Source organism: Drosophila subobscura, chromosome O (genome assembly GCF_008121235.1).
Source record: "Drosophila subobscura isolate 14011-0131.10 chromosome O, UCBerk_Dsub_1.0, whole genome shotgun sequence".
NCBI lineage: Eukaryota > Metazoa > Arthropoda > Insecta > Diptera > Drosophilidae > Drosophila > Drosophila subobscura.
The window spans coordinates 15,274,913-15,300,622 of record NC_048533.1 but is presented as its reverse complement, the minus strand read 5'-3'; the positions used below and the strand labels follow the sequence as shown (position 1 = coordinate 15,300,622).

General features: G+C 48.0%; 12 protein-coding genes across 13 annotated transcripts; 5 read left to right on the top strand and 7 right to left on the bottom strand.

Moving 5' to 3' along the window:
* Window positions 1-351: 351 nt before the first annotated feature.
* Window positions 352-1,906, top strand: LOC117896919 (39 kDa FK506-binding nuclear protein). Its single transcript, XM_034805459.1, has 3 exons — window positions 352-501; window positions 686-898; window positions 997-1,906. Exons 1-3 carry the CDS (start codon window positions 486-488, stop codon window positions 1,821-1,823), a joined length of 1,056 nt encoding a protein of 351 aa, XP_034661350.1. The 5' UTR covers window positions 352-485; the 3' UTR covers window positions 1,824-1,906.
* Window positions 1,907-1,950: 44 nt separating this feature from the next.
* LOC117896920 (39S ribosomal protein L9, mitochondrial) lies at window positions 1,951-2,850 on the bottom strand. The gene is made up of 2 exons (XM_034805460.1): window positions 2,719-2,850; window positions 1,951-2,662 (listed from the first exon to the last, which is right to left on the bottom strand). The coding sequence occupies exons 1-2, from the start codon at window positions 2,788-2,790 to the stop codon at window positions 1,988-1,990; spliced, it is 747 nt and encodes a 248-aa protein (XP_034661351.1). The 5' UTR covers window positions 2,791-2,850; the 3' UTR covers window positions 1,951-1,987.
* Window positions 2,851-2,904: 54 nt separating this feature from the next.
* On the bottom strand, window positions 2,905-4,601 carry LOC117896918 (serine protease easter). Its single transcript, XM_034805458.1, has 3 exons — window positions 4,393-4,601; window positions 3,773-4,162; window positions 2,905-3,714 (listed from the first exon to the last, which is right to left on the bottom strand). Exons 1-3 carry the CDS (start codon window positions 4,457-4,459, stop codon window positions 2,984-2,986), a joined length of 1,188 nt encoding a protein of 395 aa, XP_034661349.1. The 5' UTR covers window positions 4,460-4,601; the 3' UTR covers window positions 2,905-2,983.
* Window positions 4,602-4,738: 137 nt separating this feature from the next.
* On the bottom strand, window positions 4,739-8,350 carry LOC117897953 (CLIP domain-containing serine protease 14D). Its single transcript, XM_034807055.1, has 6 exons — window positions 7,967-8,350; window positions 6,895-7,629; window positions 5,743-5,845; window positions 5,542-5,687; window positions 5,372-5,479; window positions 4,739-5,190 (listed from the first exon to the last, which is right to left on the bottom strand). The coding sequence occupies exons 1-6, from the start codon at window positions 8,025-8,027 to the stop codon at window positions 4,808-4,810; spliced, it is 1,536 nt and encodes a 511-aa protein (XP_034662946.1). The 5' UTR covers window positions 8,028-8,350; the 3' UTR covers window positions 4,739-4,807.
* Window positions 5,248-6,862, top strand: LOC117897954 (glycine-rich cell wall structural protein 1.0-like). The gene is made up of 2 exons (XM_034807056.1): window positions 5,248-5,455; window positions 5,897-6,862. Exon 2 carries the CDS (start codon window positions 5,912-5,914, stop codon window positions 6,728-6,730), a length of 819 nt encoding a protein of 272 aa, XP_034662947.1. The 5' UTR covers window positions 5,248-5,455; window positions 5,897-5,911; the 3' UTR covers window positions 6,731-6,862.
* Window positions 8,351-8,506: 156 nt separating the features above from the next.
* On the bottom strand, window positions 8,507-9,925 carry LOC117896143. Its single transcript, XM_034804215.1, has 2 exons — window positions 9,429-9,925; window positions 8,507-9,365 (listed from the first exon to the last, which is right to left on the bottom strand). The coding sequence occupies exons 1-2, from the start codon at window positions 9,648-9,650 to the stop codon at window positions 8,772-8,774; spliced, it is 816 nt and encodes a 271-aa protein (XP_034660106.1). The 5' UTR covers window positions 9,651-9,925; the 3' UTR covers window positions 8,507-8,771.
* Window positions 9,926-10,163: 238 nt separating this feature from the next.
* On the top strand, window positions 10,164-13,331 carry LOC117896142 (serine/threonine-protein phosphatase 5). Its single transcript, XM_034804214.1, has 8 exons — window positions 10,164-10,420; window positions 10,698-10,939; window positions 10,992-11,142; window positions 11,207-11,328; window positions 11,390-11,660; window positions 11,723-12,173; window positions 12,239-12,320; window positions 12,383-13,331. Exons 1-8 carry the CDS (start codon window positions 10,231-10,233, stop codon window positions 12,440-12,442), a joined length of 1,569 nt encoding a protein of 522 aa, XP_034660105.1. The 5' UTR covers window positions 10,164-10,230; the 3' UTR covers window positions 12,443-13,331.
* Window positions 13,121-17,041, bottom strand: LOC117896141. Its single transcript, XM_034804213.1, has 6 exons — window positions 16,763-17,041; window positions 16,205-16,703; window positions 15,044-16,150; window positions 14,592-14,984; window positions 13,863-14,536; window positions 13,121-13,797 (listed from the first exon to the last, which is right to left on the bottom strand). Exons 1-6 carry the CDS (start codon window positions 16,945-16,947, stop codon window positions 13,428-13,430), a joined length of 3,228 nt encoding a protein of 1,075 aa, XP_034660104.1. The 5' UTR covers window positions 16,948-17,041; the 3' UTR covers window positions 13,121-13,427.
* Window positions 17,042-17,137: 96 nt separating this feature from the next.
* LOC117898171 (26S proteasome regulatory subunit 6B) lies at window positions 17,138-18,489 on the bottom strand. The gene is made up of 2 exons (XM_034807380.1): window positions 17,909-18,489; window positions 17,138-17,846 (listed from the first exon to the last, which is right to left on the bottom strand). The coding sequence occupies exons 1-2, from the start codon at window positions 18,441-18,443 to the stop codon at window positions 17,173-17,175; spliced, it is 1,209 nt and encodes a 402-aa protein (XP_034663271.1). The 5' UTR covers window positions 18,444-18,489; the 3' UTR covers window positions 17,138-17,172.
* Window positions 18,490-19,030: 541 nt separating this feature from the next.
* LOC117897595 (probable Dol-P-Man:Man(7)GlcNAc(2)-PP-Dol alpha-1,6-mannosyltransferase) lies at window positions 19,031-21,745 on the top strand. Of its 2 annotated transcripts, XM_034806550.1 has the most exons (6): window positions 19,031-19,494; window positions 19,561-19,693; window positions 19,751-19,924; window positions 19,985-20,138; window positions 20,197-20,568; window positions 20,631-21,745. In XM_034806550.1, the coding sequence occupies exons 1-6, from the start codon at window positions 19,363-19,365 to the stop codon at window positions 21,721-21,723; spliced, it is 2,058 nt and encodes a 685-aa protein (XP_034662441.1). In that variant the 5' UTR covers window positions 19,031-19,362; the 3' UTR covers window positions 21,724-21,745. The 2 variants fall into 2 exon arrangements, with proteins under 2 accessions (XP_034662441.1, XP_034662442.1); XM_034806551.1 differs by lacking the exon at window positions 19,031-19,494 and having other exon boundaries at window positions 19,565-19,689.
* Window positions 21,746-21,953: 208 nt separating this feature from the next.
* Window positions 21,954-23,486, top strand: LOC117896960 (mannose-6-phosphate isomerase). Its single transcript, XM_034805505.1, has 3 exons — window positions 21,954-22,012; window positions 22,132-22,760; window positions 22,816-23,486. Exons 2-3 carry the CDS (start codon window positions 22,184-22,186, stop codon window positions 23,427-23,429), a joined length of 1,191 nt encoding a protein of 396 aa, XP_034661396.1. The 5' UTR covers window positions 21,954-22,012; window positions 22,132-22,183; the 3' UTR covers window positions 23,430-23,486.
* Window positions 23,487-23,816: 330 nt separating this feature from the next.
* LOC117896961 (synaptosomal-associated protein 25) lies at window positions 23,817-25,596 on the bottom strand. The gene is made up of 2 exons (XM_034805506.1): window positions 25,459-25,596; window positions 23,817-25,395 (listed from the first exon to the last, which is right to left on the bottom strand). The coding sequence occupies exon 2, from the start codon at window positions 25,255-25,257 to the stop codon at window positions 24,622-24,624; it is 636 nt and encodes a 211-aa protein (XP_034661397.1). The 5' UTR covers window positions 25,258-25,395; window positions 25,459-25,596; the 3' UTR covers window positions 23,817-24,621.
* Window positions 25,597-25,710: the final 114 nt, after the last annotated feature.

The window sequence follows — 25,710 nt, the reverse complement described above, 5'->3', positions numbered from 1 at the left end:
ATACATTTTCTGCAAGAAATCAACGTAAGCTTTGTGCTACGCTGTTTACGCTGTCGATACAAACACAAGCATGAGGGTCTGAGTCATGAAGAAACTATAAGGAGGGCCCGTCGTCGGCAGCGTTCCTAGTGTTATTTCCCTTTGTTTGCTTGCCGACGCGGAAGTTTGGGCGCACACTCCACTGTCATTTCACTCACACTTACAGCGCAGAGTCCTTACACTCGCACTTATTGACAGCATTGTTACGTTTCCCTTATTTTGCCGGCGGGCCCTCCTTATATAATTCGTCATGGGTCTGGTCTTATATATATTTTTCGGTATTTTTCGACGTCGAGTTGCTGGTTTTTTTTTTGACCAATCACACGGTGCGCGCCATTTCATTCTTTTCCAGCACTGTGCACCATCGGCGTCAGCGGCTTCTCTTGCAAAATAATTTCTACACGTTTTAATTGAATTCCAGAAGAGAAAACTAAAATAAATTCAACATGTCGATGTTTTGGGGTAAGTTACAGCTTGTTAATTGAGGTGCAATAATTTGGAAAGGCGTGGTGCCCGCGGATGGACGCATGGGCGTCCGGCGTTGTTGCGCCGGCCACGTGCTTGCGGCACGCCGGCAGCGTGGAGCGCCACCATTTTAGAGACAAAATGTGTAACATGTTTTTGTATATCTTTTCGTCCACTCTAGGATTAGTAATGAAGCCTAACCGCAAGTACACCCAGACGATTGTAAAATCGTTCCACATTTCAAGTGTTGCTCTCGACAAGGGAGAGGAGGCCAAGCTGTATTTGACGGCCGACAAGCAAAAGTACGTGGTCGCCACAATCCGCAAAGATAATCCACAAGTTACGCTAGACTTGAACTTTAGCAAAGGCGACCAAATCATGTTCCAAACAACAGGTGAGCAGAGTTTATTATTAAATACGTACTGCTAGTGTGCCTACACACATTCATTCATACAAGTATTAATCTGTGTGTAACCTTTTCTTGCATTGCAGGCGACGCCACTGTTTCACTGCTGGGCTACTTGCATGACGCTGAATCGGAAGATGAAGACGACGAGGAGTTTGATTTAAAGACTTTGTTGCAGGGCAAGCAGGGCAAGGGCAAGGCAGGCAAGAACGGCCAGGAGGAGGAGGATGAAGAGGAAGATGACGAAGAGGATGATGATGAAGATGTTGACGACAGTCAGATTATCGATGAGTACGAGTCGTTGCTGGAAAATGGCGATGAAGAGGAAGATGATGAGGAGGAGGACGAGGATGATGAGAGTGAGGGCGAAGAAGACTCTGACGACTCTATTGAAGAGGATGAGCAGCCCAAGCCCAAGGTTGCCAAGCTCTCACCCAAGGCCAATGAGAAGGCTGGAAAAGATCAGAACGGTGTGGCCAAAAAACAGCAGGAGAAGCAGGCAAAGAAGGAGAAGCCCGAGTCCAAGAAGGAGCAGCCGAAGCCCAAGGAGCAGGACAAAAAGCCTGCCGGCGGCGAGCGCTCCATCGCCGGTGGTGTCAAAATTCTTGACCTTTCCGCCGGTAAGGGCCCAGAAGCCCAGAAGGGAAAACGTGCCACCGTATACTACATTGGTCGCCTCCAGAGCAACAACAAGACCTTTGACAGCATGCTACAGGGCAAAGGTTTCCGCTTCCGCCTGGGCGGTGGTGAAGTAATCAAGGGCTGGGACACTGGCGTCATTGGCATGAAGGTTGGCGGCAAGCGACGCATCACTTGCCCCCCGCACATGGCCTACGGTGCCCGTGGAGCTCCTCCAAATATTCCACCCAACTCGACACTTGTCTTCGAAGTGGAGCTGAAGGGAGTGAACTAAAAATAAACATCATATTAGACTCTGTAATGTAGCATTTAAGGTAGTATTCCACACCGTACAACTTTTGAGCATCAATTATGAAATGTTAAAATAAATATTCTTTGTTTTCCACGCTGTTCATAAATAAAACAGTTTTGTAACATACATCTTTATTGTTCATAGTTTTAAGGCATCTTCTCAGGGGACCCAACATCCAGCAGTGGCTCGGACGGCATTTTCCAATGCTCCAGCACGTAGGGCAAGCGTTCACTGGGGTCTGTGCTCCAATGATGCAGGCGGCACTTGAGCGTAGCTTGCTCCAGCTTATTGATGGTTATGATGCACTGAAAGTCTTTGCTTTCCTTCTTGAGATCGGGCCCCTCAATGCGCTCCTTCGGCAGGGTTATGCACTCCTCCTTGCAATGGAATCCGGCCTTGCGGAGCGAAGCTTTGATATGCCAGGGCTCGAGGACCCACGGCTCATCCTTGTTCATGACCACTGCCAAGACAATGGTCTCCAGCATGTTGACCGTCCGTTGGGCATAAGCCGAGCTGTGCTTCACCGCCGACTTCTCGGCATCTGTCTTCGCGTACTTGGCAATGTTCTCGGGCGTTTTGTAGGCCGCCAGTCCCGGCAGCAGCAGTTTGTTGTAGACGAAATGGGGCTTCATGGACACCACGTCGCCCTTGTCGCCGACACCTTCGACAAAGGTCTTTAAGACGACTTCCATGTTGGGCCGCTTCTTCACTTGCGTGTCCTCCACCAGCTCATAGATAAAGTGCTTTGGCCGCATAGGCCGGGGCCGCTCGTTGGTTTTGTGCAGCAGTGGTTCATATTTTCGTTTCAGGATGAAAGTGGTCTGCAAACGGACAAGTCTTGAATGAAAGTTCCCTCCTCGATGGCGACACTACTTACCCGGACTTGCTGCTGCAGGCTGGATGCACTTTTTAGCAAATTTAGCTGTGTTACGCAGATATTTTTCAACATATTTTCTCGTGTTTACAACTGACCCAACAACGCGAGGTCTGGCAGCTCCTTACGTAAGATATTCGGGTGATATGGCAGCCCTGCACTTGCGCTATTTGGCGCGTAAATATAAAATGGGCGCGAAGGTTATTTATTTCGGATTTATTTACAATTTACAAGATATTTGTCGCTTACAATTACACTTAGACAACATTTATGGCTCAATTGTATTTTGGATCCAGTCAACGTACTTACCTACGAGCGTGTACACTCCCGGCCAGCCGGCCAGGCCGCAGGGTGTGGGGCCAAACGAGACCACGCCGGCCAAGAAATAGTACGTGTTGACTTTATTTGTGTCCAGGCCAATCAGCGGACCACCGGAGTCGCCGCGACACGAGTCGATGCCCTCCTTGCCACCGGCACACATCTGCGTATCCTCCAGCATTATGTCCTGGCGGTTGTACACAGCCTGGCAGTCGTCCATTCTGGTCCCCTCCACGGCAGCCTTGAGCTTCATATTGCTAGAGGACAGCTCCTCCGTCTTTCCCCAACCAGCCACGTCCATGGTAATGCCATCGAACGTGGCCGAGCGTAGATTCACATCCAGGGGCAAGCAAATGGGCCGCACAAAGTCGGTGTACTCCACTTGTCTGCCCAAACGCAGCAACGCAATGTCGTTGACCTGATTCTTAGAGCTGGGAATGTATTCGGGGTGCGGTATAGTGCGCTCGACAGGCACATCCAAATGCGCGGGAGCACAGTCCTTCATTCCCCGCACGTCCACCTCGCAGTCGGGGTCGGTGGCAGTGTCCCACTCTCCCAGGCGCACGCCAGTCAATCGCCAGTCGGTGGGCAACGCTTTGCCATTGACACAGTGCGAGGCCGTCACCACATACCGAGTGCTGATCAAGGAGCCACCGCAATGATGGCCCTTCTTACCAGCGGCTACAGAAAGGAAAGGAATTTTTGGATTTTGAAATTATGGTTATCTTCAGTGCCTTACTTTTGGTGTATTCTATCAATGCCATCCAGGGGAACTCATCAATTTTGGTGCGGGTGCCACCGTAAATACGATTAGACAGCAGATTGCCGCATTGTCCGGGCAGCGGCAGCAGATTGCTGTTGGTGATGTTTGGCCGCACAGTCTGCGGCGTTGTGTTTGGGCTAGTGTCCCGATACCTATCCAGGCAGCAGATCAGAACCTTTCCGTTCGTATAGCCACACTGGCTGCGACTCAGATAGAGTCTGTCGGTGTCGCGTAGCGGGCTCGTCGTCAGCACACCATACAGATATTTGCAATCCTCCAGATGAATGCAAAGTGCACGTTCCCGATTGGGCGTAATGCAGCGGCCATAGTTGGGCACTTGGGCGGCCTCATTGGGGAAATAGAACTCTGCAGGGGCGATTAAATACTATATTTGAATTCTAATTCCAATGGTAAACAACAATTTGCTGTGTCGAAACAGCTCGATGAATGTCTAACAACTATTAGCATTAGATATAGGCAATGGAACAGGTTTTGGGGTTTCAGAAGACATGCGAAGGCCCAGAGCACAAGCCAATCTCAGTCGTTTGTGTTTCCCTCCACTCCACTCCATTCTACCATCTTCAATGTTTACTTACGCCCGGACACGGCCGACAAGCTGGCCAAAATCCCAAAAATTAAACAGATGTACTCTTTGTTGAACATTTTTCATGCAGTGTCTGAGCTCGCTTTATCCTTTCTCAAGACGTCGTCGATGATTACGCAGCTTGGGGAAGCTGATAACAAAATAAACACCGCGATAATGTGGGGGCGATAATGTGATCTTCAGCTGTGAATAAAGTTACGATGACTAAAACGGAATTCCCGTGGATAGGTGAGAGGAGAGCTTGAAGCTTGAGCTTGCGTGAGCTTTGAGCGGACGAAGCTTTTGCTCTCTCGCTAATCAATTCGTATCAGGTATGAAAATAATTGAGCTCGGCTTTTTATTTTATTTTTATTATTAGACTTTGGCATTGAAGGCTTTGGATGGACGCCGCTCTAAGTAGCTGCCGGTCAGGGATTAGGACTGCCCGTCCTGCCGACGCTACTCTGAATCCAGTCCGAAAAGCTGCTGACCAGTGTGTAAACACCCGGAATTGTGGTCACACCACACAAAGTCGGCCCAAAGGCCACAATGCCAATGAGCGTGTAGCGTCCATTGGCGGCCAACAGGCCAGAGGTGCCATCGTCCATAAATGGTCCACCGCTGTCGCCACGGCACACGTCATTCATCGGCTGGCCCTGGGCACACAGGTGACTGGGCGTGATGACAATCGGCTGCTGGAAGTTCTCGCTGAGCTTGGCATACGCAATCGCACAGCTGGTGGTGTTCACAATGGGCAGCCGTATAAACCGCACCGTGGAGGAGGATGTCGAAGTGGAGGTGGAAACATTGCCTGAAAAATCGAACAAGTAAACAAATGTTTTAGAGGATCAGATCATCGTAGTCTTTGCATTTCCCTTTTGGGAGCACAAGTAACCAGTCAGGCAACTGGTAAATCCAGTCAAATCGAACGTGAGCCGTTTCAATAATACAGATATAAAGATAGAAAAACGGACAACGAACAAAATACACACCTCCCGAATTTGAAGTGCTCCAGCCGGCAGCAACTCCCGATTGCCCAATCAGCCTATTCCCGAGTGTCTCACTGCTGTTCAAAGGTAAGCAAATGGGCGTGAAGGTATCTGGAAAGACGAGAAACTTAGTGTTTGGTTATGTTATGGGAGATTTCTGGTATGCCACTCACTGGCCGTACTGTTGAGATGCAGCAGAGCAATGTCGTTGGCATAGCGTGGCTGGTCGAAATTTGGATGCACCAACACTTGGTCGATGGCAAACAGATTGGAGGCATCCTCCGCACTGGCCGGTGCATCGCCAAGCCGCACATGGGAGCTGGGAATGAGAGTTAAGCTTAGATTATAAAGGGATCACTTGCCACAATACTTACACTTCCAGGTCGCCCACGAGGTTGACCACACAATGAGCGGCAGTCACCACATAGTTGCCGGCAATCAGCGATCCCGAGCAGCGGTAGCTGATGCGGCTGCTGCCTGAAACGGGTTTGGGTTGAATGATTAATGCTCTTTCGTCTCATTCAACAGCGCCCTATTGATAACATGGAGGTCAAAGGATGTCCCTGTGTGACAAAAGCAAATCAGCCAGCCGCTGTTAATGGACCGAACCAAGGATCTGGACTACAAGGTCCACAGCCGGGCGGCCCGCCCGCTGCCCGTCGTCGGCCATGTGGTCCAGAACCATGTGGAACAGAAATGTGCCCCACTACCAAGACGAAGTGTTATGCAGGTGGTGCCCCTGGCGCTGCAACACGTTCTGCTCCTTTAGGTGGCCCAGACGGTGAGCGTGCTGTTGGCTTTGGACCTGATGGCGGACATGGCGTTGGCCCGAACTACACGCCCGGCGAAGACCCTTACGGTGCACCTGGCGGTCGCAACGGTGGACCTGGAATGGGTACTGACGGGCGTGGCGGCCCCGGAACTGGCGAATATAACGATGGTCGTAGCGGCGGCACAGACAATGAAGGTCCCTCTGGCAAAGGATATAACGATGGTCGTGGCGGCGGCACAGACAATGATGATACCGGTGCATATGGCAAAGGATATAACGATGGTCGTGGCGGCGGACCCGAAAATGATAACCGTGCTGGTAATCGATATAACGATGGTCGTGGCGGTGGCCCTGCTGCTGGAGGTGCCCGTGCCGATGACGGATCATATGGCGCCGGTCCCACAGCTAAAGGATATAAAGATGGACGTGGCGGTGGCCACTACGATAATCGTGGTCAGGGCTACGTGCAGAAACAAGAACAAGCAGCAATTCCCGAAGGAAAAATGGTTCTGTGCATAGCTGTGGCACTCTTCGCCGTTGGAGTCGCAACGACCATTAGTCTAGGAGTTGCGGCCAATGAGCTGGGCTAGGATCGCCAGAGGGATCGAATACAAATCTCAGATAAACACAGAATCCAGAACACACCCAATACAGGACACACACAATCCACACAATCAAGCTACAGTCAGGCGTTTTGTTCGCAATTAAAATTCTAAATTCCAGCAGCCCCAAGGAGTATATTACTTCTACTCACTTCTGTTTCGGTAGGCGATCCTGGCCAGCCATGGGTACTGTCCGGCCGCGGCCTGGTCTCCTCCAAGCAAACGGCTCTCGATGCTAACCCCGCACGTGGCCACTGGCGCAGGAACAGCAGGAATGGGTACAGCAGGACGTAAAGAAACTGGCGTGGCAGTCGGTGGCAGCGCAGTGGTAAAAGGCGCCAAGGGTGGACCCTGACTCACGTCTGTGCTGGTCTCCAGGTCGCCGCCGTGTCGGAGGAAGCGCAGATCGCCAGGAAACACAATAGGCTTATCCTCTGGGGCAGGACGCGGCGAGGATTGCCAATCGCTGCTGCCATGATCGATGTCGTAGTGAAAGGAGTGACTTCCGCTGGCAAAGCGTTGATCGTAGAACTCGGCATCCACTGGCTGCGGGCAGTTTCTCTGCTCCTTGAAGTCCCAGTAATCATGAAGATTCATTTCTGTTTCGTCCTGGACCAGGTCTGTGCTGTCGCCCCATATCCAGCGCTCGTTCGGTGGGGCAAAACGCAGCATGCGCATAGGCCTGACCGTTGATGACTCATGGCGCAGTCGCTGGGGGCAGCACACCAGCGGGTCGAGTCCGTCAAAGCCACAGCCAGCAGCGTGTACCTTTGCGAAGACAGCGGCACGCTCTTCGGGCCGATGATGCAGCAGAAGACGGGTGAATGCAGCGCACTCTCGGATGCGGATGCAGTTGCAAGCGGCCAAGCTGGCACACACGAAATCGGCTGAAACGAGAACGGGCTGGGGATGACAATGCTTACTCAACAGTCTGTCTGTCTGACTGTCTGTCTTTCCGGCCAAGGTCAATGTCGGCCAGCGCCAAACCAGAAGTGCCCCGGCAATTACTCACACACACACACTCACTTTTTGGTTAAGTTTTGTTCGCGGTTTATTGCCCTTCGCTTTGCGCGGCGCTGGCCGAGCATGATGCCAGCACATTTGCTGCTGGGAATTTCTAGTTCGATTGACCATGACCCACTAAGCTGGCGGTTCTTTAATTGAATTCCCTTTCTCGCACAAGCGTTCGCCTCAAAAGTCTTTTGAATGTACTAAGAAACTCACATCGGAGCAGGCACAGAGTGCAGCACAATATCCAAATGAGTTTCGCAAGCTGTTGCCCCATTTCGTTGTTTTATCAATCACAACTGATCGAAATCTGTGATTCGCCGCGAACACAACGTCTCCCGTCGATGTGCGAAATTGAAATAAATTGGTTCAATCGGTGAGCATACATATCTTATTTCCATTTTCATTTCCATTTCGATTTCAATGCGTCGACGACGAATCTCAACAAAAAGAGAACAACGAAAAAGCCAATTATCAAGCCATAAACTTAATTTAGACAAAAGAGCGGCCCCGTATGCCCAAAAGATCGAACGGCGGCCTGCAGCGGGCAACGACATAGCCGGCCAAAGCTGAGTAAGCCAGAAAACATGTTTCGGTGCGCTTCCCGGCTAGAACAAGATCTGCAGAATAGGAAAGAATGCGTTTGCCATTGTGGATTACCAAGGGGATTTCTCGTGTATTTTATATGTGTTTTAGCTTACAGTTGATGATGCGCTTAGAATAGTAGATGAGAAAGTACGCACAAAAATACAGAAATGGAATGTTGGATCAGGGTTTTATGACCCCAGAGTCGTGGTTAGCTTGTGCTTTAGAACAGTAGATGTTCGGATTAGTTTTGCTTATCTCATAGAGGCCCAAAGCGGCACAACTTACATAACTAGAAATGCATTTTGCTGAATGGAATGTCGTGTTGATGGTGCTGACGGTGACACATGCGACTAAAGTACTTAACTACTCATTAGGCCTTCTTCGTTCACATTGTTCGTTCTGGTTTGTCTCGGGCACAAGCCACTCTGTGCATCTATGCCACCGGGGGTACCACCTCGGCAGAGGCTACCGAGACTGTAACGTTATTCTCGACCTGTTCTACAGGTTCGACGCTCGGCTGGGGCGATGGCGATGGAGACGTCGAGGGCGATGTATTCACCGCAATGGTTGTCACCGCAGCCGATAAATACGGGCCATTTACATCAGCATTGCAATCGTCACCAGCAGACGCACGCTGCTCGTCATTGTCTTTGTCGTCCTCGTCGTCGTCATCAACTGGCGTTTCTTGACGCAATACCGCTGCTAAATGGTTATCATTATCTGCTTCTACCTCCACCGCCTGGCTGGGGGCTGGGATCTCGGGCTGCGGCACATCTGCTGCTGGAGCCGCAGTTGGCACAGCATCTGCGACAGCAGCTGGCTGCTCCAGTTCAATGTCTTCGCCCGCTGCTGCTCCATTTTCATTTAAATGAACGGCTACGTCACCATTGTGCACGCCGCCATGGTGCCCCTTCAGCTCATTGATGATCTTTTCCCCTACTTTCGAGTCGATTTCGTTGATCTTTTCCTGCAGCTGGCATTTGAACTCGATCGGCCACTTTGGGCTCCATTCACGAAACAGCTTAATCTGTTGACAATGCACAGTTAGTGGGCTTCAAGCGTCGGGGCTAGGGAACTTTCTAATACTTACACGGCACTGGAACAAGCTCATGGGCTTGTCCTGCACGCCTGCGGTTGCCAGGGCGTCTACAATGCCATTCACATGAACACCGCCCACGTCCGCGCTGGAGCCTCTGGTTAGGTATTCCACAAACACATACGCAAAGTCGTCGCGCTGCATCTCGCTCCACTCGTGAAACCACTGGATAACGTAACGGAATTCCCCGTCTACGGACAGATTGCTCATGGACATCTCTTACGGTTGATTTGCTCTCTCTCTGTTTCCCACGATATTGCACCCCCGCACTCGCACTCGCTCACACTCACGGGCTTGATAATTTTCAATTGATTGCAACGATGCGCTGGATTGAATTGTGCTGGGTACTGATTTTGGTGCTGCTTGCCACTGCAATGCCACACTCTCTACACAGTGAGCGCTGCTCTCCGCCAAAGTTTCTATACCAACAATAAAACCCGTTTCCGTTTCTAAGTTTTCTCACAGCTCCGCTTTGTATCAAATCCCGACTGACTCAGATCAGCTGTTTGCTCGGTATCGTTATCGACGTGATGCACCTGTACTGAGACTTCTCAAATAAGCATTAAATAGCGAAATTGACAAAGTAGACATTAATTACGAGATTAATTCAAACGCTCAGCCGTTAGAATACGCATTACTGATTAGATTATTGCGTGCGTCTGGTAGAGAATTTCATATCGATAAGATTAGTGCTGTGTTGCATAGCACTAGCGCTGTTCAACCTGTCGTTTGCCAACTCTAGAACATTTTCAGACAGTAAATAACTTTTGGAAAATCGCTTACTGCAACAAAAGATATGTCTTCGTCCAAGCTAGAAATAGAGAAAACGGCTGGCGAGAGCCACCAGAAACAGCCGGGTGCAGTTAACGCGGAGATTGCGGGTGGCAAGGAACCAGAAACGGCCTCAGATGAGGGCGGCCCAAAAAATGATCAAGATTTTGCCGCGGCCGAGCAGTACAAAAATCAGGGAAATGATTTGCTCAAAAGTAAGTGGCACACACTCCAGTTTATAACATAGACCATGCCATTCCCAGATTGCAGAGTGCATGGACGTCCATATGCGTTGCAAAACCATACATTCCGAATACCTTTCTCAACCTAACCTTAAAACAGGAACAAAAACTATCACTGTGCTGTGCGATAATTTACAAGACAAGTCGTCCCACAAGCACCAAGCATGAAGCACCAATCAGCCAGCATCATGAGAGTATAATTAGTATTGTCACTGACCCAGTTCCCTTCGATTTCCCTACTTGCCAACAGCCAAGGAATTTACAAAAGCCATCGACATGTATACCAAAGCCATAGACCTGTATCCCAACAGCGCGATATATTATGCCAACCGATCGTTAGCACATCTGCGCCAGGAGAGCTTTGGCTATGCCCTGCAGGACGGTGTGTCGGCGGTGAAGGCAGATCCCGGCTACTTGAAGGGCTACTACCGCCGTGCAGCGGCCCACATGTCGCTGGGAAAGTTCAAGCAGGCGCTGTGCGACTTTGAATTTGTAAGTAAACCCCCCGCCAGCAGAGCTCAACACTTAATATACGTATTCACAGGTAGCCAAGTGCAGGCCCAATGATAAGGATGCCAAGCTCAAATTCACCGAGTGCACGAAAATTGTGAAAATGCGTGCCTTCGAGCGAGCCATTGCAGTGGACAAGCCTGAGAAAACGCTCGCAGAGATGTACAGGGACATGGAAAACATAAGTATGTGGTGGACACACCATTAATCTAATGTAGCTTGTGCATAACGTATGTATGGGTATTCCAGATATTGAGGATGACTACAATGGACCACAGCTGGAGGATGGAAAGGTAACGCTGCAGTTTATGAAGGATCTGATGGAGCATTACAAGGGACAAAAGCGATTGCATCGCAAATTTGCCTACAAAGTGAGCAGGCTTAAGCCAAGGCACATGTCAAACTTTCCTATAATCCTGCTATTTGTTTTAGATACTCTGCGAAATTGATACATACATGCGTGCCCAGCCCTCTCTGGTGGACATCACTGTGCAGGATGAGGAGAAGTTTACGATTTGCGGTGACATTCACGGCCAGTTCTATGATCTGATGAACATCTTCGAAATAAATGGACTGCCATCCGAGAAGAATCCCTATTTGTTCAATGGAGACTTTGTGGACAGAGGCTCCTTCTCCGTGGAATGCATATTCACGTTGTTTGGCTTCAAGCTGCTGTATCCCAATCACTTCTTCTTGTCCCGCGGTAAGTTAAAAACTACTCGGAACGACAATTTAGTCCCCTGATCGATGACATTTGGGTTGCAGGTAACCATGAGAGTATCAACATGAACCAAATGTACGGATTCACTGGCGAGGTAACAGCTAAATACACCAGCACCATGGCGGACATATTCACGCAAGTGTTCAACTGGCTGCCACTGTGCCACTGCATCAATCAGAAGATACTGGTAATGCACGGCGGTCTGTTTTCCTCGGATAATGTCACACTGGACAACATCAGGAGAATCGAACGGAACTGTCAGCCACCCGAGGAGGGACTCATGTGCGAACTGCTGTGGTCCGATCCGCAGCAATGGATGGGCCGTGGGCCGTCCAAGCGCGGTGTTGGCATACAGTTTGGACCGGACATAACTGAATCATTCTGTAAGCTCAATAACTTGGACTACATTATACGCAGCCACGAAGTCAAGGATATGGGCTACGAGGTGGCCCACAACGGACAATGCATCACTGTCTTCTCTGCCCCGAACTATTGGTGAGTAAACTATGGAATAGGCTTTGTCCTAAACGCAGACTAAATGCTGATGTTTCTATTTTTAGTGATACTATGGGCAATATGGGCGCATTTATTACCATTACGGGTAACGACTTGAAACCAAATTACAAATCATTCGAGGCTGTGGTAAGCAATGCACTTAACGTAGTAAACAATCATTTGCTTAACAATATTTTCGTTTGTTTTAGCCACATCCCGATGTCAAGCCGATGGCATATGCCAACAGCCTAATGAACTGGTTGGCGTAGTCATAGAAGTCAAATCAGTTTCCAATTAACTTCAATAGCTAAACACATACAAACCCACAACAAACAAACAGCTTGAGAACCCACACAACCGCAGAGCAGTCAACGAACAAAGAAAATTCAGATAGATAGTGGATGCAAAGAGGATTCTGGATATGCTCAATAGACTTTTATGCACACACACACACCACACTACACACTGTGACTAGCTGCTTCACTACTTAAGGTGCGACGAGTATTGCGAGTCAATGAGGGAAGAAAAGGATCACAAATACAGAAACAAAAAGAACAGCAATCATTTTATAAAATTCAGCTATATTTGATACAGATACAGATGCAGATACAGATCGAGGATGTTATAGTGTTTAGTGGCTTTAGAAGTCGGATGCTAAGTTTTATCGGTGCCAAGCATCTGCGGTTGCACATACGAGTGTAAGTTGAGAAGGAAATTAAATGAATGGAAATGTAATGTTTGTTCATGCATAGCATTTAGTCATTGGCCACCAAAATCCCAGTACAGTATATACATATACATATGCATACACATACATAAATATACACACACACACACACATACTATATATGAAATTCGATTTCAATTCAATTCGGTTTGTCGCTACTCCTTCTCCTCCCTCCTTCAGCAACTGTGTATAAATTATTTTTGTCTTTTTTTATCCTTCCTTGCCTTGTTTTTATTATAAAAAGTCACTTTAATAAAACATATTCAAGCTAGTGAGAAACCTCCAATTAAAATCTTTTTCGATATTTTCCTCCTCCTTGCGCTTGTGATGAGGATCAATCAATAATCCAAGAATATTCTTACCATAACTAAATGTGTATCAACAAATATGTATCCGAAAAAACAATGCATTAAAAGACACTTAGCATTAAAGCCTAGCCTGTAATGTTAATCGAGTGAACAGAATACAGAATAGAGCAATTGTGAAAATACATTAAACGATCTGTTCTTTATTATCGCTAAATCTGCTCAGGTGGTGGCTATGCTAAAGCCCATGGAGCCAAAGATTTGGCTGACATTTGTCTTGCTGTCCTTCAGATGCGCCCGCTGGAGCAGCGTTACATACACAAAGGGTCCATTATAGCCAGTCAGCTGCAGGAAAAACTCTCGCGCCAATGTCTGCAGCTCTGCGGGCTGGGCCTGGGACAAATAGAGCGACACAGTGGACAGCAGTTCGTGCAGATGGCGTCCTTCCAGCTGTAAGCCTAGTATAAGATCCCCCAAGCTCTTCAGCAACAGCAGCTGCAGCTTGTACTCCTGAGTTTGGGCCAGCTGCGTTTCGCTCCTGCTGTGCACACTGGCCACCTTGAGGAACTGCTTCAGTTGTGGTATGACATCGCTAACAAGAGAATGAAACATTTTAATGATTGATCATCATGGGAGGCCTGCAAGTTTGTTGCTCACCTGAGACTTCGTTTCGCTATAAAGTCCTTTGCATGAATGCCCAGCAGACGCAACAATGTGAAGCAACGGTTCAGCACCAGGGCATCCGTTTGGCGAAACTTCTCCACGAGCGGCCGCCAAATCAGATGCACCAGTGGCAGGAGTTCATTCTCATAGTCTGCTAGTAGAGGCACACCACTGGCAAAACATTCAAGCGCGACAATCTGTTGCGACTGCTCAGCAGTCGAGACAAACTTAATGACTTGTCCCAGAATATCCTTTATGATTTCAATATGTCGCGGCAGAACAGGCTTCATTGGCTCCGGTTCTGCATCGGATTCCGGCGACTCCTCCGCCACCGGTTCGTCCATGTTGATGTCGGCGCTTTCATCTTGTAAGAGCTGTGGCTTTTCGAGCACATGAAGCCAAGTGCTCAAGACGCTCTGATCCTCATCCACCTGCATGGGTAGCTGCTCGGCATTGATCTCCGCCGTTGTGTCGCCATGCCAGTGGGTTACATGCTTTAGGAATGCATTAAAAACGCGCAGATAAGACTGAACATTGGACGTCTGATGTGACTTGGAACACTCCTCGCGTATGGTCTGAAATATGCTGTCCAGATGAGGCACGCTGCCTCTGCTGCTGTACTGTAAGACCACGGTAAGAATGTCCACAGCGGCGGTGCTCTCGGGTGACTAGAAATTTCACAAATTACATGCATTTCAAGGGGATTTTCCACCGTTTACTCACCCTCTTGAGCAGGGAATTTAAATGAAAGGTGATATAGTCCGTGGAGCACTCGATAAAGTGCGACGGCTCTGCGTACTTAAGTGCCAGCTGCATGGACACAAAGGCAAATGTGGCGGCATGGTGAACGATTGTATTGCTGCTGGCCAACTTCAGCAGCACTCTGTGCAGACTCAGGAATATGTGGCGATCGAAGGTGTCGCCAATGAACTTGGCGCAATGCCCCACAGCGTCAAGGATCAGGCACGTGTGCAGCACATTAAACTGGGCATCCGCAATGCTCACACGACTGTGCACAACCTCGGTCTGCTCGTCATCCGAATCACAGTCTTGTGTGCGCACCTCGACCGCCGACGAGTAGAGACCAGGCGTGCGGTCCTCAAACCATTGTGTGGGCTGAAATAATCAAATTGTGATTGATTTTCTCAGTATAAATGCTTCACCTTGGTACCTACCTTGTCAACCTTGAGGCGCCACGCCGAATCCGGCTGCAGTGCCAAGCTCCAGTGCTCGTCGCGAAGGAGTTGCTCAAGCAAAAGTTCAGCCAGAACTAAACGACTCTCACGTGCCGTCTTTGCCTGCGGCGACACCATCATTGTTAAGAGTAGAATCGACTCATTCATTGCCGAAGATCGCTGCAGAATTAAATCCTGGCAGTAGTCGAAGATGATTCGATTTATGGCCGGCTCAGCACCCAGCAACGCTGCAATATCCGATAGAATATCCTCCGTGCGCTTCGAGCTGACATGCTTGAACTGACGCCAAGGCAACTTTACAAATTCGGCAGCCAGCTCTTTGGATTTTCCGTCCTGGATGCGACGCAGTGAGTACTCCTCGTTTAAAAGGTCGCGGGTTGTACGCAGATCGAGCGCCGTCAGCAGACATGTCACAAACATTTCCAGGTTCTTGGGTACGAGGAAAAACAGCTGCAGCTTTTCCGCATTGACGTTGCGCAGGAATCCCTTCAGGAAAAGCAGCTCCGCGAATTGCTCGTTGTCTTCGCAGCGATGCAGGATGCGTGGCCATTTGTTGAGGTGGGCATCGAGCAGTAGCTCGGCATTCTCATCGAATATATGCTGGCTGTTGGGCTGCTGCTGCAGCCGCAAAAGGGTGTCCTTACACAGCTGGGAAATCTTGCGATCGGCGTCCTCGGAAAGGGCCAACACGCTCTCCAATATATGGATAAAGTTGCTTCTCAGATTGTGGGCACAGTCTGTGAGGAGTAGGCAGCACATCTCAGCGTAGGTGCTGCGCACGCTGAGAGACGTGTGGGCACGCAGGATGCTGGTCTCCACAAGGATAGGTCGAATGCGTCGCGAAGTGGCCATCACCCAGGAGAGTGAGCGCCGATCCTTTTGCATTTGATGCAAGCGCTCCTCTTTCTCCTCGGCCGTGGAGCTCTTGTTGCCGAAATAGTTGTACTCGCAGGCCTCAGCCGGACTGTCCTTGGAGTTGTTGAACAGATTTCGGAAGGCATCTACGTCGTAGCGCAGTTTTTTGAACTCTTCGGTGGTCTCTTCGAACATGATGCAGATGATTCGGCCCAAGGCCTGAACAGACATCTAAGAGAAGCCAATTAAATATCAGTTTGTTTTTTAAAGGCAGCGCAGACTTACCGATTTAATGGTCTCGCCGACCTTTTCGTCCTTCAAAGATGTTTTAAACAGCACAATAAGAACCTTGGGAAGAAAAATGAATATTGTGTTTGCCACCTGGCTGCGCAGCACCACATCGGAACGATCCGATTCGTTGTGGACGTAGAAGAGAACCATCAGGCATTGCAGCGCAGACTGAATCAGCTTGCGATATTTCTCATGCTCAATAATCTCTAGCAGTGTGAGCAATATCTGGCCAATGACCACCACCGTCTCATTGGTATAGAATGCCTCAAGCACATCCGTTGTGCATCGAGCAAGTGCCTCTTGTATGCACAGCACTGCGGCCAGCTTTATTTCCTCAGAGAGATTTGGCCGCATCGCGGCTGCCTTAGAGTCTCGTATCTGCTGCAGCACCACGACCAATATTGAGCGCAGCCCCTTCTCATCAGACAGGTACGTGTGCGAGACTATGCTCCTCAGGCAGTTCATCAGGCCGGTGCGCAACTCCTGGCTCTCCCTGTGGCAAATAGTAGAGTAGAGGTTGTGGCAACGTTTCGGAGCTGTCGCGCCACTTACCCTGTAAGATCATTCAGCTTGACCACCAGGGGCACCACAGTCTGAACCTGGTATATGCGCATTTCCCCAAAGTTGAATCCCTCGATTTCCTTTTCCACCAGCGACAACGTGTCTTTCCTAGGGTCGTTTATAAAGCCTTCGATGGCCGGCTTTATGCGCGTCACATACCTCTCTAAGTGCATCATTTTGGCCGCCAACAATTGCAAATGCCATTAATTCGAGCCGGCAAAACAAAATTCGCACAATTTTGAAAAAACAGAACAGCTGATCTGCCATTCAATTGTTGCGTGCACACCCACACCCGCCAATATTGCTGCTATCGATAGACACATCGCAAATGCCGCGCCACAGACAACCCGCAGGAATGGTTATACATATATATTTATATTTAATATTAATACGTTTGTTTTTTAATTGTAGAACTCATGCTGGGCCTCATCCTTGCGCACGCTGGCTTTGTAGCCTTTCTCAAAATCCTTTGCATTGACGACGTAGCGATTCTCACGAACGGCATGCATGCCCGCCTCCTGGCAAATGGCATTAATGTCGGCATTGGATATCTTGTCGGGACGTGCTATCATGTCCTCCAATTCAACGTCCTCCCCCAGATTCATTTTTGCGGTTATGGTCGTGAAGACCAAACGCTTCTGGCGACGATCCGGCAAGGGAAACTCAATTTTACGGTCCATGCGTCCCGGTCGGAGCAGAGCCGGATCCAGAGTGTCAGCGCGATTGGTGGCCATAATCACCTTGATGTTGGATGTTTCATCGAACCCGTCCATTTGGTTGAGCAGCTCCAGCAAAATGCGCTGAACCTCGCGATCTGCGCCAGTTTGGGCGTCAAAGCGCTTCGTGGCTATGGCATCGATTTCATCAATAAAGATAACTGACGGCGAATTCTGCTTTGCCAGGCGGAATAGGTCACGCACCATACGCGGCCCCTCGCCCAAGTATTTCTGCACAAACTCCGAGCCAACAACACGTATAAAGCTGGCGGTTGTGTGGTGGGCCACAGCCTTGGCCAGCATAGTCTTGCCGCATCCCGGCGGACCGTAAAGCAAAACGCCACGAGGAGGTTCAATGCCTGAAATGAAAAACTGGCCAGTAAGTTAAACTGTTGAATAAATTGTGTTATGGGGTACCAACCAATTTGCTTATAAAGCTGAGCATGGGTGAGTGGCAGCTCAACCGCCTCGCGAATCTCCTGTTTCTGCATGTCGAGACCGCCAATGTCCGAGTAGTTCACATCGGGCTTCTCATCCGCAGATAGCATGGATATGGTGCTGTCTGCCTCTGGCGGCACCAAATCAACCAAACAGTTGCTCTGCTTGTGCAGGGCCACCGATGCCGACTGCTTGAGCATCTCCCTGTCAATGGTGGACAGGACACGGACGTAGTAGTTGGAGCCAGTGGTAGAGGCTATGATGGCATTGTTTTGATCAATGGGCTCCAGAAACTGGCCTATGACCAGGGGAACCGCTTTAATACGCTTCACCTCCTCCTGGGCGTGTACAAACTCCTTCTTCAAGTTGCGGTGCTCCTCTTTGATGTAGTCTTCCTGCACCTGGATGAGCTCCAGCTGCATCTGCAGTTTCTTGTAAATCACATACAAATCATTGACTTCTAAACCTGCGTATTTTTGCAGATTAATTTTGTGAAAAAGTTCCATTTGGTCCTTCATTTTGGTAGTTTTATCCGTGAAGTTTCTAGACAAGAAGAAGAAAGAATGACTTGAATATTTGAAAAACAAAATGGAGTTAACTTGCAAGCTATCGATAAGTATAGTTTGCAGTTTTTGTTTGCGAAAATACCAAAAATTCGTTGTGAATGGCAATCAGCTGTACCACGGACAGGGTAACCATTTAAGGCATATTATAATACTTTTCCGGATATTTTGACTCCGGAATTGAGCTCTACAATTGACTATATTGTTAATTTTAATGAATTCCATCCGTCTATTAAATTACATTTTTACGGTATATTCAATAATATAGGGTATCCATCCCCTCATATGCATGTTTTTCTAATGTCCCTCAAGGAATTTCTTAATATGGAAACATTCCCAGTCGTTAAAACTAGTCTATCTTGTGGAAAATTTAATGATAAATCTGGAAAAATTACAATTTTATCGCTGAGACTCCTAACTAGCTAGTAATATTAAATAGAACTTCAAAATCCAGGAAAATGATTTAACATTTACGGTATATTTCGGTATATTTTCGAGGCTGTGAAGGTATATTTTATCGATAATTTCGCGGTCACCTGTTGTTTTGGTCGTGGATTTAGTGGATTTCTATTTATATATATCTATTTCGATTTATTTTGGAACGACGTATTATATTCCATATAAGCCATATACGTATCTAAATGTGGGTTCTCTGTGGATGCCTACAGAATAGTCGTTCAAGTGCAGTTTATTTAATACAAAGAGTGTGCGACACCGGCCGGTACAGTGGATATTGATGATAGAGTCATCAGAATAAGAAGTCCAAGAATATTTATACATATAAATTGATATCAATACAAATATGGCCATTATGTAATGGACCAATATTGACTCCAGCTTTCAAGCATTTTTGACTCACAAACAACACCCAAAGATGGCCGTGGACTTGCTGGTATTTCTGACGGCGGCTGCCCATCTGGTCTACACGCCGTTCACCAAAGTGGAGGAGAGCTTCAACTTGCAGGCCATGCATGACATTTTATACTTGCGCAGCAATTTCACGCAGGTAAACGAACCTAGTAGCCGCTTAGTTCCTCCTCACAATCAATCATTTGTATCTCTAATCCGTCAGTATGATCATCATGAGTATCCTGGCGTGGTACCCCGCACATTCATTGGCCCGCTGGTGGTGTCAATGCTGTCCGCACCATTTGTGCTGCTCTTCGAGACCCTGAGACTCAACAAGTTCTGGGCCCAATATGTAGGTAAAAGCATGTTGTCCATTCAAGTGTCGCCTCTTGTAATTATCGTTTATATTTCAGTGCGGCTTGTGTTGGCTGGAGCCATTTCCGTTGCCTGGAACAACCTGCGTCAGGCAGTGACAAAGATCTATGGAGTGGAGGTGCGTCTCTGGTTCACGGCCATAACAATAACCCAGTTTCATTTCATGTTCTACATGACGCGTCCTCTGCCAAACATATTCGCCTTGCCCATAGGTAAGTGCCTCAAACTTCCCTCCGCAATGAACAATTCCCTAAATGTTGTTAATGTTTCAGTGCTCTATGCTATTGCCTTTTGGATGCGCGACCAGCAGAAGCCATTCATTATCTGCTCTGGCATATCCATACTCGTCTTTCGTTCAGAGCTGGCTCTGTTTTTGGGAATTTTGCTGGCTATTAACCTGCTGCAGCGACGACTGTCCATTGATAGGTTCGTTGATTAATCCCCTAGCTAAACATTTGTGACCATTTACCATTTTTATCCTTAGGCTGTTGAAGATTGCTTTGCCAGCGGGCGTTTGCATTTTGGCCGCCTCAGTGCTTGTGGACTCCTTCTTCTGGCGACGCCTGCTGTGGCCCGAGGGTGAGGTACTCTGGTACAATACTGTACTCAATAAGAGCTCAAACTGGGGCACCTCGCCGTTCCTGTGGTACTTCTACTCGGCCCTGCCTCGGGCAATGGGCGCATCGTTAGTGTTTGTACCGATTGGCTGTGTCTTGGAGCGCAGAATTCGTCCCTTGGCTCTGTCAGCGCTGGCATTTGTGCTGCTGTACTCTGTGCTTCCCCACAAGGAGCTTCGCTTCATCATATACGTTTTCCCTGTGCTGAACATAGCTGCAGCTTGCGCCTGCCAGCGCATGTAAGTTTGTTCCCTTGCCAAGAAGTTCTTTTATTTCACAATCTTCATTATTCTTCCCCCAGTTGGATGAACAGTGCCAAGTCGTCGTGGCATAGCTGCCTGGCTCTGGGTTCTGCCGGTCATCTCCTGCTAAATGTGTTTGTGACAGTTTTCCTGCTTGTCATTTCGGGCACAAACTATCCAGGCGGGGCAGCCCTGTCTCGACTGCATCGCCTGGAAAGTGCCTCGCCCAATGTGTCCGTGCACATTGCCAACTTGGCTGCCCAGAGCGGGGTGTCCCGCTTCATGGAGATTCGCAATGAGTGGACCTACAGCAAGGACGAGTCGATGAATTATACTCAAGCGGAAATAGCCAGATATACGCATCTGCTGGTAGAAGCCAAAAACAAGCACAACACGGAGCTGTGGGCATCGCTGCAGGATGACTTTGACACCTTGGAGTTTGTCGATTGCTTCAACAGCATAGGCATACAGTATAGTTCACTGCTGCCGGTGCGAGTTAAGACAAAGCCTTGCATTGGAATCCTTAAGAAAAAGGCAACTACGACGCCGCCAAAACTGAAAGAGAAAATCAAACCAAAAGTTAAAAAGACAAAAGTGCTGGAGCCCACACCAGTAGTGGCAGATCCCCTGCCTATAGTGGAGAAACCCAAAGAAATTAAAGTGCCAGAAGCCAAGCTTGACAGGTTTCTCGAACTGGATGATGATGACGGTCTTGTGGCTACTGTGGAAGAGACCTCGATGGAGCTCAATGCTAGCATTGATTCAGAGGCTGACGCACCCGAAGTTCCTGTTAAGGAGATCAATTTTCAGGAGCTACGAAACCTGGCACTGGGACAAGCCTCACGGACATCGCGAGCGGCCACAAAACTGAAGATACGCCAGATAATCGAGCAGCACTATCGGGCCAAGGGCAAAGACATCGAAAACGACTCCTCGGAGCTACCGCCAAAGACCACAGGAGCCACTGGCGGACGCCCAGGAATAAGACAGTCTGTAAAATCTATAATTAAGCAGGAAAAAATCAAAGAAATGATTGAGCAGATTGCAACGATGGACCTCACGCGCATCTGCGATTTGGAAAAGACTTCAACAAAGGACTGTTTAAAGCAGGTAATAGACAAAATAGACGATGAAACCACGAAAACCAAATGATCCACGATAAACGACTGGGCTGTATAAAAATCTTAAATTGTATAATTGTGTATATTGGATTTATTAACAATAAAAACGTTACATCTTTAATCAAAATTCGATAAATTTAACGATAACATACATTTATCGGTAGTGTGGCAACTCTTACATAAATGGGCTGCCAGAAGGTTTGTTTACCTTCTTTATTCCACATATGTGGCAAGGCAATAACAACAAAATATATTTTTTCGGCTAAAATTCAAGTTTTTTATATCGCTTTATATCGTTTGGGGCTTTTCTGATAAGCCGGTAATTACTCATTGCGCTATATGACATCGCCTGTGAACTGCACAGCAATCGTCAGAGCTCCCACCCAGCCACAGTAAATGTCATGCGAGTTTGTGTTTCGTTTTCTTATCACCTTCAGGTTTGACCTTAGTTGAGCGGCAGCTATTGGGAGGAAAACACAGTGAACGAGAGAATGGAGCTAACTGGTTGGGTGAAAAACTATGATTGGGGACGCAAGGGCATCCACTCGGCCGTCGCCCAATTGGCCATGGCCAACGATCCGGACTTTAGGCTGAATGAGGAGGAGAGCTATGCGGAAATGTGGATGGGCACACACATCTGTGGAGTGTCAGTGGTGAAGGAAACTGGCGAGACCTTGGATCGGGTGCTGAAAAAGGACTTGCCGTACCTGTTCAAGGTGCTGAGCATAAGCAAAGCCCTCAGCATACAGGTTCATCCAAATAAATGCGAGGCCGAGCGCTTGCACAAGGAACGGCCAGAGATTTACAAGGATCCGAATCACAAGCCAGAGCTGGCCATAGCTTTGACACCGTTTGTGGCTCTAGTAGGTTTCCAGCCCGTCGAGGACATTCGAGACTTCATTGACGAGTTCCAGCCCCTGTCAAAGCTCATCGGCAAGGAAGCTGTGGATAGGCTGCACCAAAGTCCCAATTCCGAGACTCTCAAACTGTGCTATGAGAAGCTGATGAAGTCGGAAGAGGCTGACGTTGCCAAGTGCATTAAGGATATAGTCAAAAACAATCAGAAAGGTAAGTGTAGTTCGGTTAATCCTGGCATATTCTAATGTAAACCCTTTCCCCACAGAACTAAAATCCAATAAGCTGCTGGATGTGTTCAACAAGGTCAACTCGGACTTCCCTGGAGACGTGGGCGTGCTGTCGCTTTTCTTCTTGAATCTGGTCCACTTGCAGCCGGGCCAGGCCATTTACCTGGGTGCCAATGAGATTCACGCGTATCTAGACGGCGACTGCGTCGAGTGCATGGCCTGCTCGGACAATGTGATACGCGCGGGGCTCACGCCAAAGTACAAAGATGTGGAGCAGCTGATTTCCTCGGTGATCTTCGAGGGTGCAGACGCTGGCCGCAAGCTCTTCTTGCCCTATCACATTGACGACCACGTTCAGGTGTACGTCCCGCCCGTGGACGACTTTGCGGTGATTCATGTGGCCATTAAGCATACCGTGGACACGTATAAGCTGCAAATTCAGCCATACGGCTCCATACTCATAACGCTGGAGGGTTCGCGCACATTGCGGCTGAACACCAGTGCCGGCCCCAAAGAGATTGTGTTGACGCGCGGCAGCATTGTGTACATTCCAGTGGAGGCAGCGCCGGAAATCGAGTTTGCCCCAGCCGAAGATTGTGGCGAAAACTTCACCAGCTACATAGCGACATATAATTATTTTCGAAAGGCATGAGCAATCATAATCCAAATCTTCTGTAAAGTGCAATAAACTCAGTTTTGATTTCAATTTTAATTGCAATGGTAACAGCTATGAATGTAAGCCATGTGGCAAATAGACGAAGCAATAAAATAATTTATCTAATCAGTTATACAACACAAACATTCATAATACATACAAGTAGCTAACGAGCAAGTAGCTTGAATTAATTCAGCATTTCTTGAGACAATTCAAAATAACAATTTCCATTTACTTAAACTAATATGGTTGAAACTGGGCGCTGCTGGGAACTAATTAAACTATAATTATAATCGTATGAAGCTGATAAACGCGGAATTGCCGCGTAGCTCGAATCTCAATTCGTGTAATTCATTCAATAGAACGTTTTGGACCAAATATTTCAATAAACAGAAAATCCCATAGGCTAGATAAATGTACATATAACAAATTGGCTACGATATGACACCACACCAACACCCCTTAAAAATTGTTCATTATCCTCCTCCACATGGGGAGCAAGTGACTTCAGATGCTGTGCCTATGGTGGGATTTCGAGGGTTTGGGTTTACATAAATACATCAATAGTACGTACATCATATTCATATTTATCTCAACAGTTTCATATATGTATATATAGTGTGTGTGTGTAGGTTTTCCATTCCACAAGTTCCGGTAAAATGCCTCAAAAAGTGTTTAGTGAGTGTACCAAAAAACAGAGTACATTATAAGGTAAATCTCAGTAAAATTGGGCTTTGCAACACTGACTCTGGTTGCTTGTTTTGTACACATGTATAGTAATAGTAACAGTAGTTAGTAATTGGGGGTTTTGCTTTCCGCACAAAAATGTACATGTAGTTACAGTTAGTTAGTTAGTCGAACGTAAGTAATTGGTTCCTTCAGTGGGTTTTGCTTGTACAAAAAGAGTGCTTGTATAGTGTGTATAGATGGGTTTTGTTGCATGGTATAGTCCAGTTGTTCCTTCTTCTACTTGTATATGTATATAATAGATAGTATAAATATCGGGTTAGCAACCACTGCTCTGCCACAGCTTTGTGCCCATAACATTTGCTTTTCTTCCCTCAGGGGTGGAAGTGAAGACGGGGTCGAATTAATCTGGGGGCGGGGGATTGGGGTCGCAGACATTGGCTATCGGCTTGATTATTGATTTGAGATACGAGTACGTTGTCCGTTTTTTGTGTGTGCATATTTAACTCTTGAGCAGATTGTTTGCGCGTTTGTTTACGCCGTCCATGCGAACGTTGTTGGCATCGCCCTTGGCGTTGATGCGATCGACTTGCTTGTTTTGATTCTCCAGCTCGGAGCCCATGTCCAGGGCCATGTTGCGCAAGTTGCCCAGCATTGAGTTCACTTGGCCCAGGTTCTCGTCCATTTCATCCTCGCGTGCATCGTTGGTTATTCGTGCCACATAGCCGGACTGTGCAGGCGCACCCATGCCAACGCGCTCGCGTTCGTCGATCACTCTTTGGGGCTGACTGGCCACCACTTTGCCATCGTCGTTGCCCTTCCAGGCGTTGTCCCCGTCATCCTTGATGTTCACCTTCTTCCAGGGGATCACGCAGATGCCACAGCACTTCTCCATGCCGCTGAGATTCTTTTCGGCCTCTCGCATGTCAGCGTTGATGCGGTCCATTCCCTCCTCGATGCGATCCAGCTGCTCGCCCTGATCGTCCAGGGCTACCAGGGTACGAATGCCCGCTTCCTTGCTCTCGTCCATAAGACTCAGCATACGGCGGGTGCTCTCCAGTGATTCATCTGCCACCGTAGCTGACTTCAGCTGCAGCTCCTGGAGCTCGGTGCGCGGTTCGTTCTCCACAGCAGCCATTTCTATACTCTCTAGATTATCTCACACTGATTTGATGACTTAACAAGTGGGTGCGACTCCGACGTCGTCTAGTGTTTGGGGGGAAATCTGTTCCAGTGAGTCACAATCAAAATACCCGGATGCTTGTGTGGACTGTGTCTGTATTGGTGCGCAGATATTTGATAAGTTGAGGGGAAGGTTGAAGCTCGTTTTTGGACTTACAGGAACTTGTTTTTTAAATTCAGCAATAGTGGTGTTTAGGTTTTTTGATTTTGGCAAATAAGATTTTTTTCGTACGCGAATAAATTTGTATATACTATGATTGTTGATATTATCGATGTATCGATATAGGTGATATCGATCAAAACGGAGCGATAGTTTCGAATATACTGTCACACTGCCCAGGCCGCAGAAATATACCGATAAATATAAGTTTCTATTCATAGTTTATATTCATCATCCCGATAGTGAAAT

Excerpts from the sequence above, each read along its gene's own strand:
- LOC117896919 (XM_034805459.1), top strand. Across the intron at positions 899-996 it reads AATCATGTTCCAAACAACAG|GCGACGCCACTGTTTCACTG; the intron begins GTGAGCAGAGTT and ends CTTGCATTGCAG.
- LOC117896920 (XM_034805460.1), bottom strand. The coding sequence starts at position 2,790 with ATGTTGAAAAATATCTGCGTAACACAGCTAAATTTGCTAAAAAGTGCA. Across the intron at positions 2,663-2,718 it reads GCCTGCAGCAGCAAGTCCGG|ACCACTTTCATCCTGAAACG; the intron begins GTAAGTAGTGTC and ends GTCCGTTTGCAG.
- LOC117896918 (XM_034805458.1), bottom strand. The coding sequence starts at position 4,459 with ATGTTCAACAAAGAGTACATCTGTTTAATTTTTGGGATTTTGGCCAGC. Across the intron at positions 4,163-4,392 it reads CTTGTCGGCCGTGTCCGGGC|AGTTCTATTTCCCCAATGAG; the intron begins GTAAGTAAACAT and ends TCGCCCCTGCAG. Across the intron at positions 3,715-3,772 it reads ATTGATAGAATACACCAAAA|CCGCTGGTAAGAAGGGCCAT; the intron begins GTAAGGCACTGA and ends TCCTTTCTGTAG.
- LOC117897954 (XM_034807056.1), top strand. The coding sequence starts at position 5,912 with ATGGAGGTCAAAGGATGTCCCTGTGTGACAAAAGCAAATCAGCCAGCC.
- LOC117897953 (XM_034807055.1), bottom strand. The coding sequence starts at position 8,027 with ATGGGGCAACAGCTTGCGAAACTCATTTGGATATTGTGCTGCACTCTG. Across the intron at positions 5,480-5,541 it reads GCATCTCAACAGTACGGCCA|ATACCTTCACGCCCATTTGC; the intron begins GTGAGTGGCATA and ends TCGTCTTTCCAG. Across the intron at positions 5,191-5,371 it reads GAGCACTTCAAATTCGGGAG|GCAATGTTTCCACCTCCACT; the intron begins GTGTGTATTTTG and ends TCGATTTTTCAG.
- LOC117896143 (XM_034804215.1), bottom strand. The coding sequence starts at position 9,650 with ATGTCCATGAGCAATCTGTCCGTAGACGGGGAATTCCGTTACGTTATC. Across the intron at positions 9,366-9,428 it reads TGAGCTTGTTCCAGTGCCGT|ATTAAGCTGTTTCGTGAATG; the intron begins GTAAGTATTAGA and ends CATTGTCAACAG.
- LOC117896142 (XM_034804214.1), top strand. The coding sequence starts at position 10,231 with ATGTCTTCGTCCAAGCTAGAAATAGAGAAAACGGCTGGCGAGAGCCAC. Across the intron at positions 10,940-10,991 it reads CGCTGTGCGACTTTGAATTT|GTAGCCAAGTGCAGGCCCAA; the intron begins GTAAGTAAACCC and ends ACGTATTCACAG. Across the intron at positions 11,329-11,389 it reads ATCGCAAATTTGCCTACAAA|ATACTCTGCGAAATTGATAC; the intron begins GTGAGCAGGCTT and ends TATTTGTTTTAG.
- LOC117896141 (XM_034804213.1), bottom strand. The coding sequence starts at position 16,947 with ATGATGCACTTAGAGAGGTATGTGACGCGCATAAAGCCGGCCATCGAA. Across the intron at positions 16,704-16,762 it reads AAGCTGAATGATCTTACAGG|GGAGAGCCAGGAGTTGCGCA; the intron begins GTAAGTGGCGCG and ends TATTTGCCACAG. Across the intron at positions 13,798-13,862 it reads ATAGCGAAACGAAGTCTCAG|CGATGTCATACCACAACTGA; the intron begins GTGAGCAACAAA and ends TTCTCTTGTTAG.
- LOC117898171 (XM_034807380.1), bottom strand. The coding sequence starts at position 18,443 with ATGAAGGACCAAATGGAACTTTTTCACAAAATTAATCTGCAAAAATAC. Across the intron at positions 17,847-17,908 it reads TCAGCTTTATAAGCAAATTG|GCATTGAACCTCCTCGTGGC; the intron begins GTTGGTACCCCA and ends TTTTCATTTCAG.
- LOC117897595 (XM_034806550.1), top strand. The coding sequence starts at position 19,363 with ATGGCCGTGGACTTGCTGGTATTTCTGACGGCGGCTGCCCATCTGGTC. Across the intron at positions 19,925-19,984 it reads CATATTCGCCTTGCCCATAG|TGCTCTATGCTATTGCCTTT; the intron begins GTAAGTGCCTCA and ends TTAATGTTTCAG. Across the intron at positions 20,569-20,630 it reads GCTTGCGCCTGCCAGCGCAT|TTGGATGAACAGTGCCAAGT; the intron begins GTAAGTTTGTTC and ends TTCTTCCCCCAG.
- LOC117896960 (XM_034805505.1), top strand. The coding sequence starts at position 22,184 with ATGGAGCTAACTGGTTGGGTGAAAAACTATGATTGGGGACGCAAGGGC. Across the intron at positions 22,761-22,815 it reads AGTCAAAAACAATCAGAAAG|AACTAAAATCCAATAAGCTG; the intron begins GTAAGTGTAGTT and ends CTTTCCCCACAG.
- LOC117896961 (XM_034805506.1), bottom strand. The coding sequence starts at position 25,257 with ATGGCTGCTGTGGAGAACGAACCGCGCACCGAGCTCCAGGAGCTGCAG.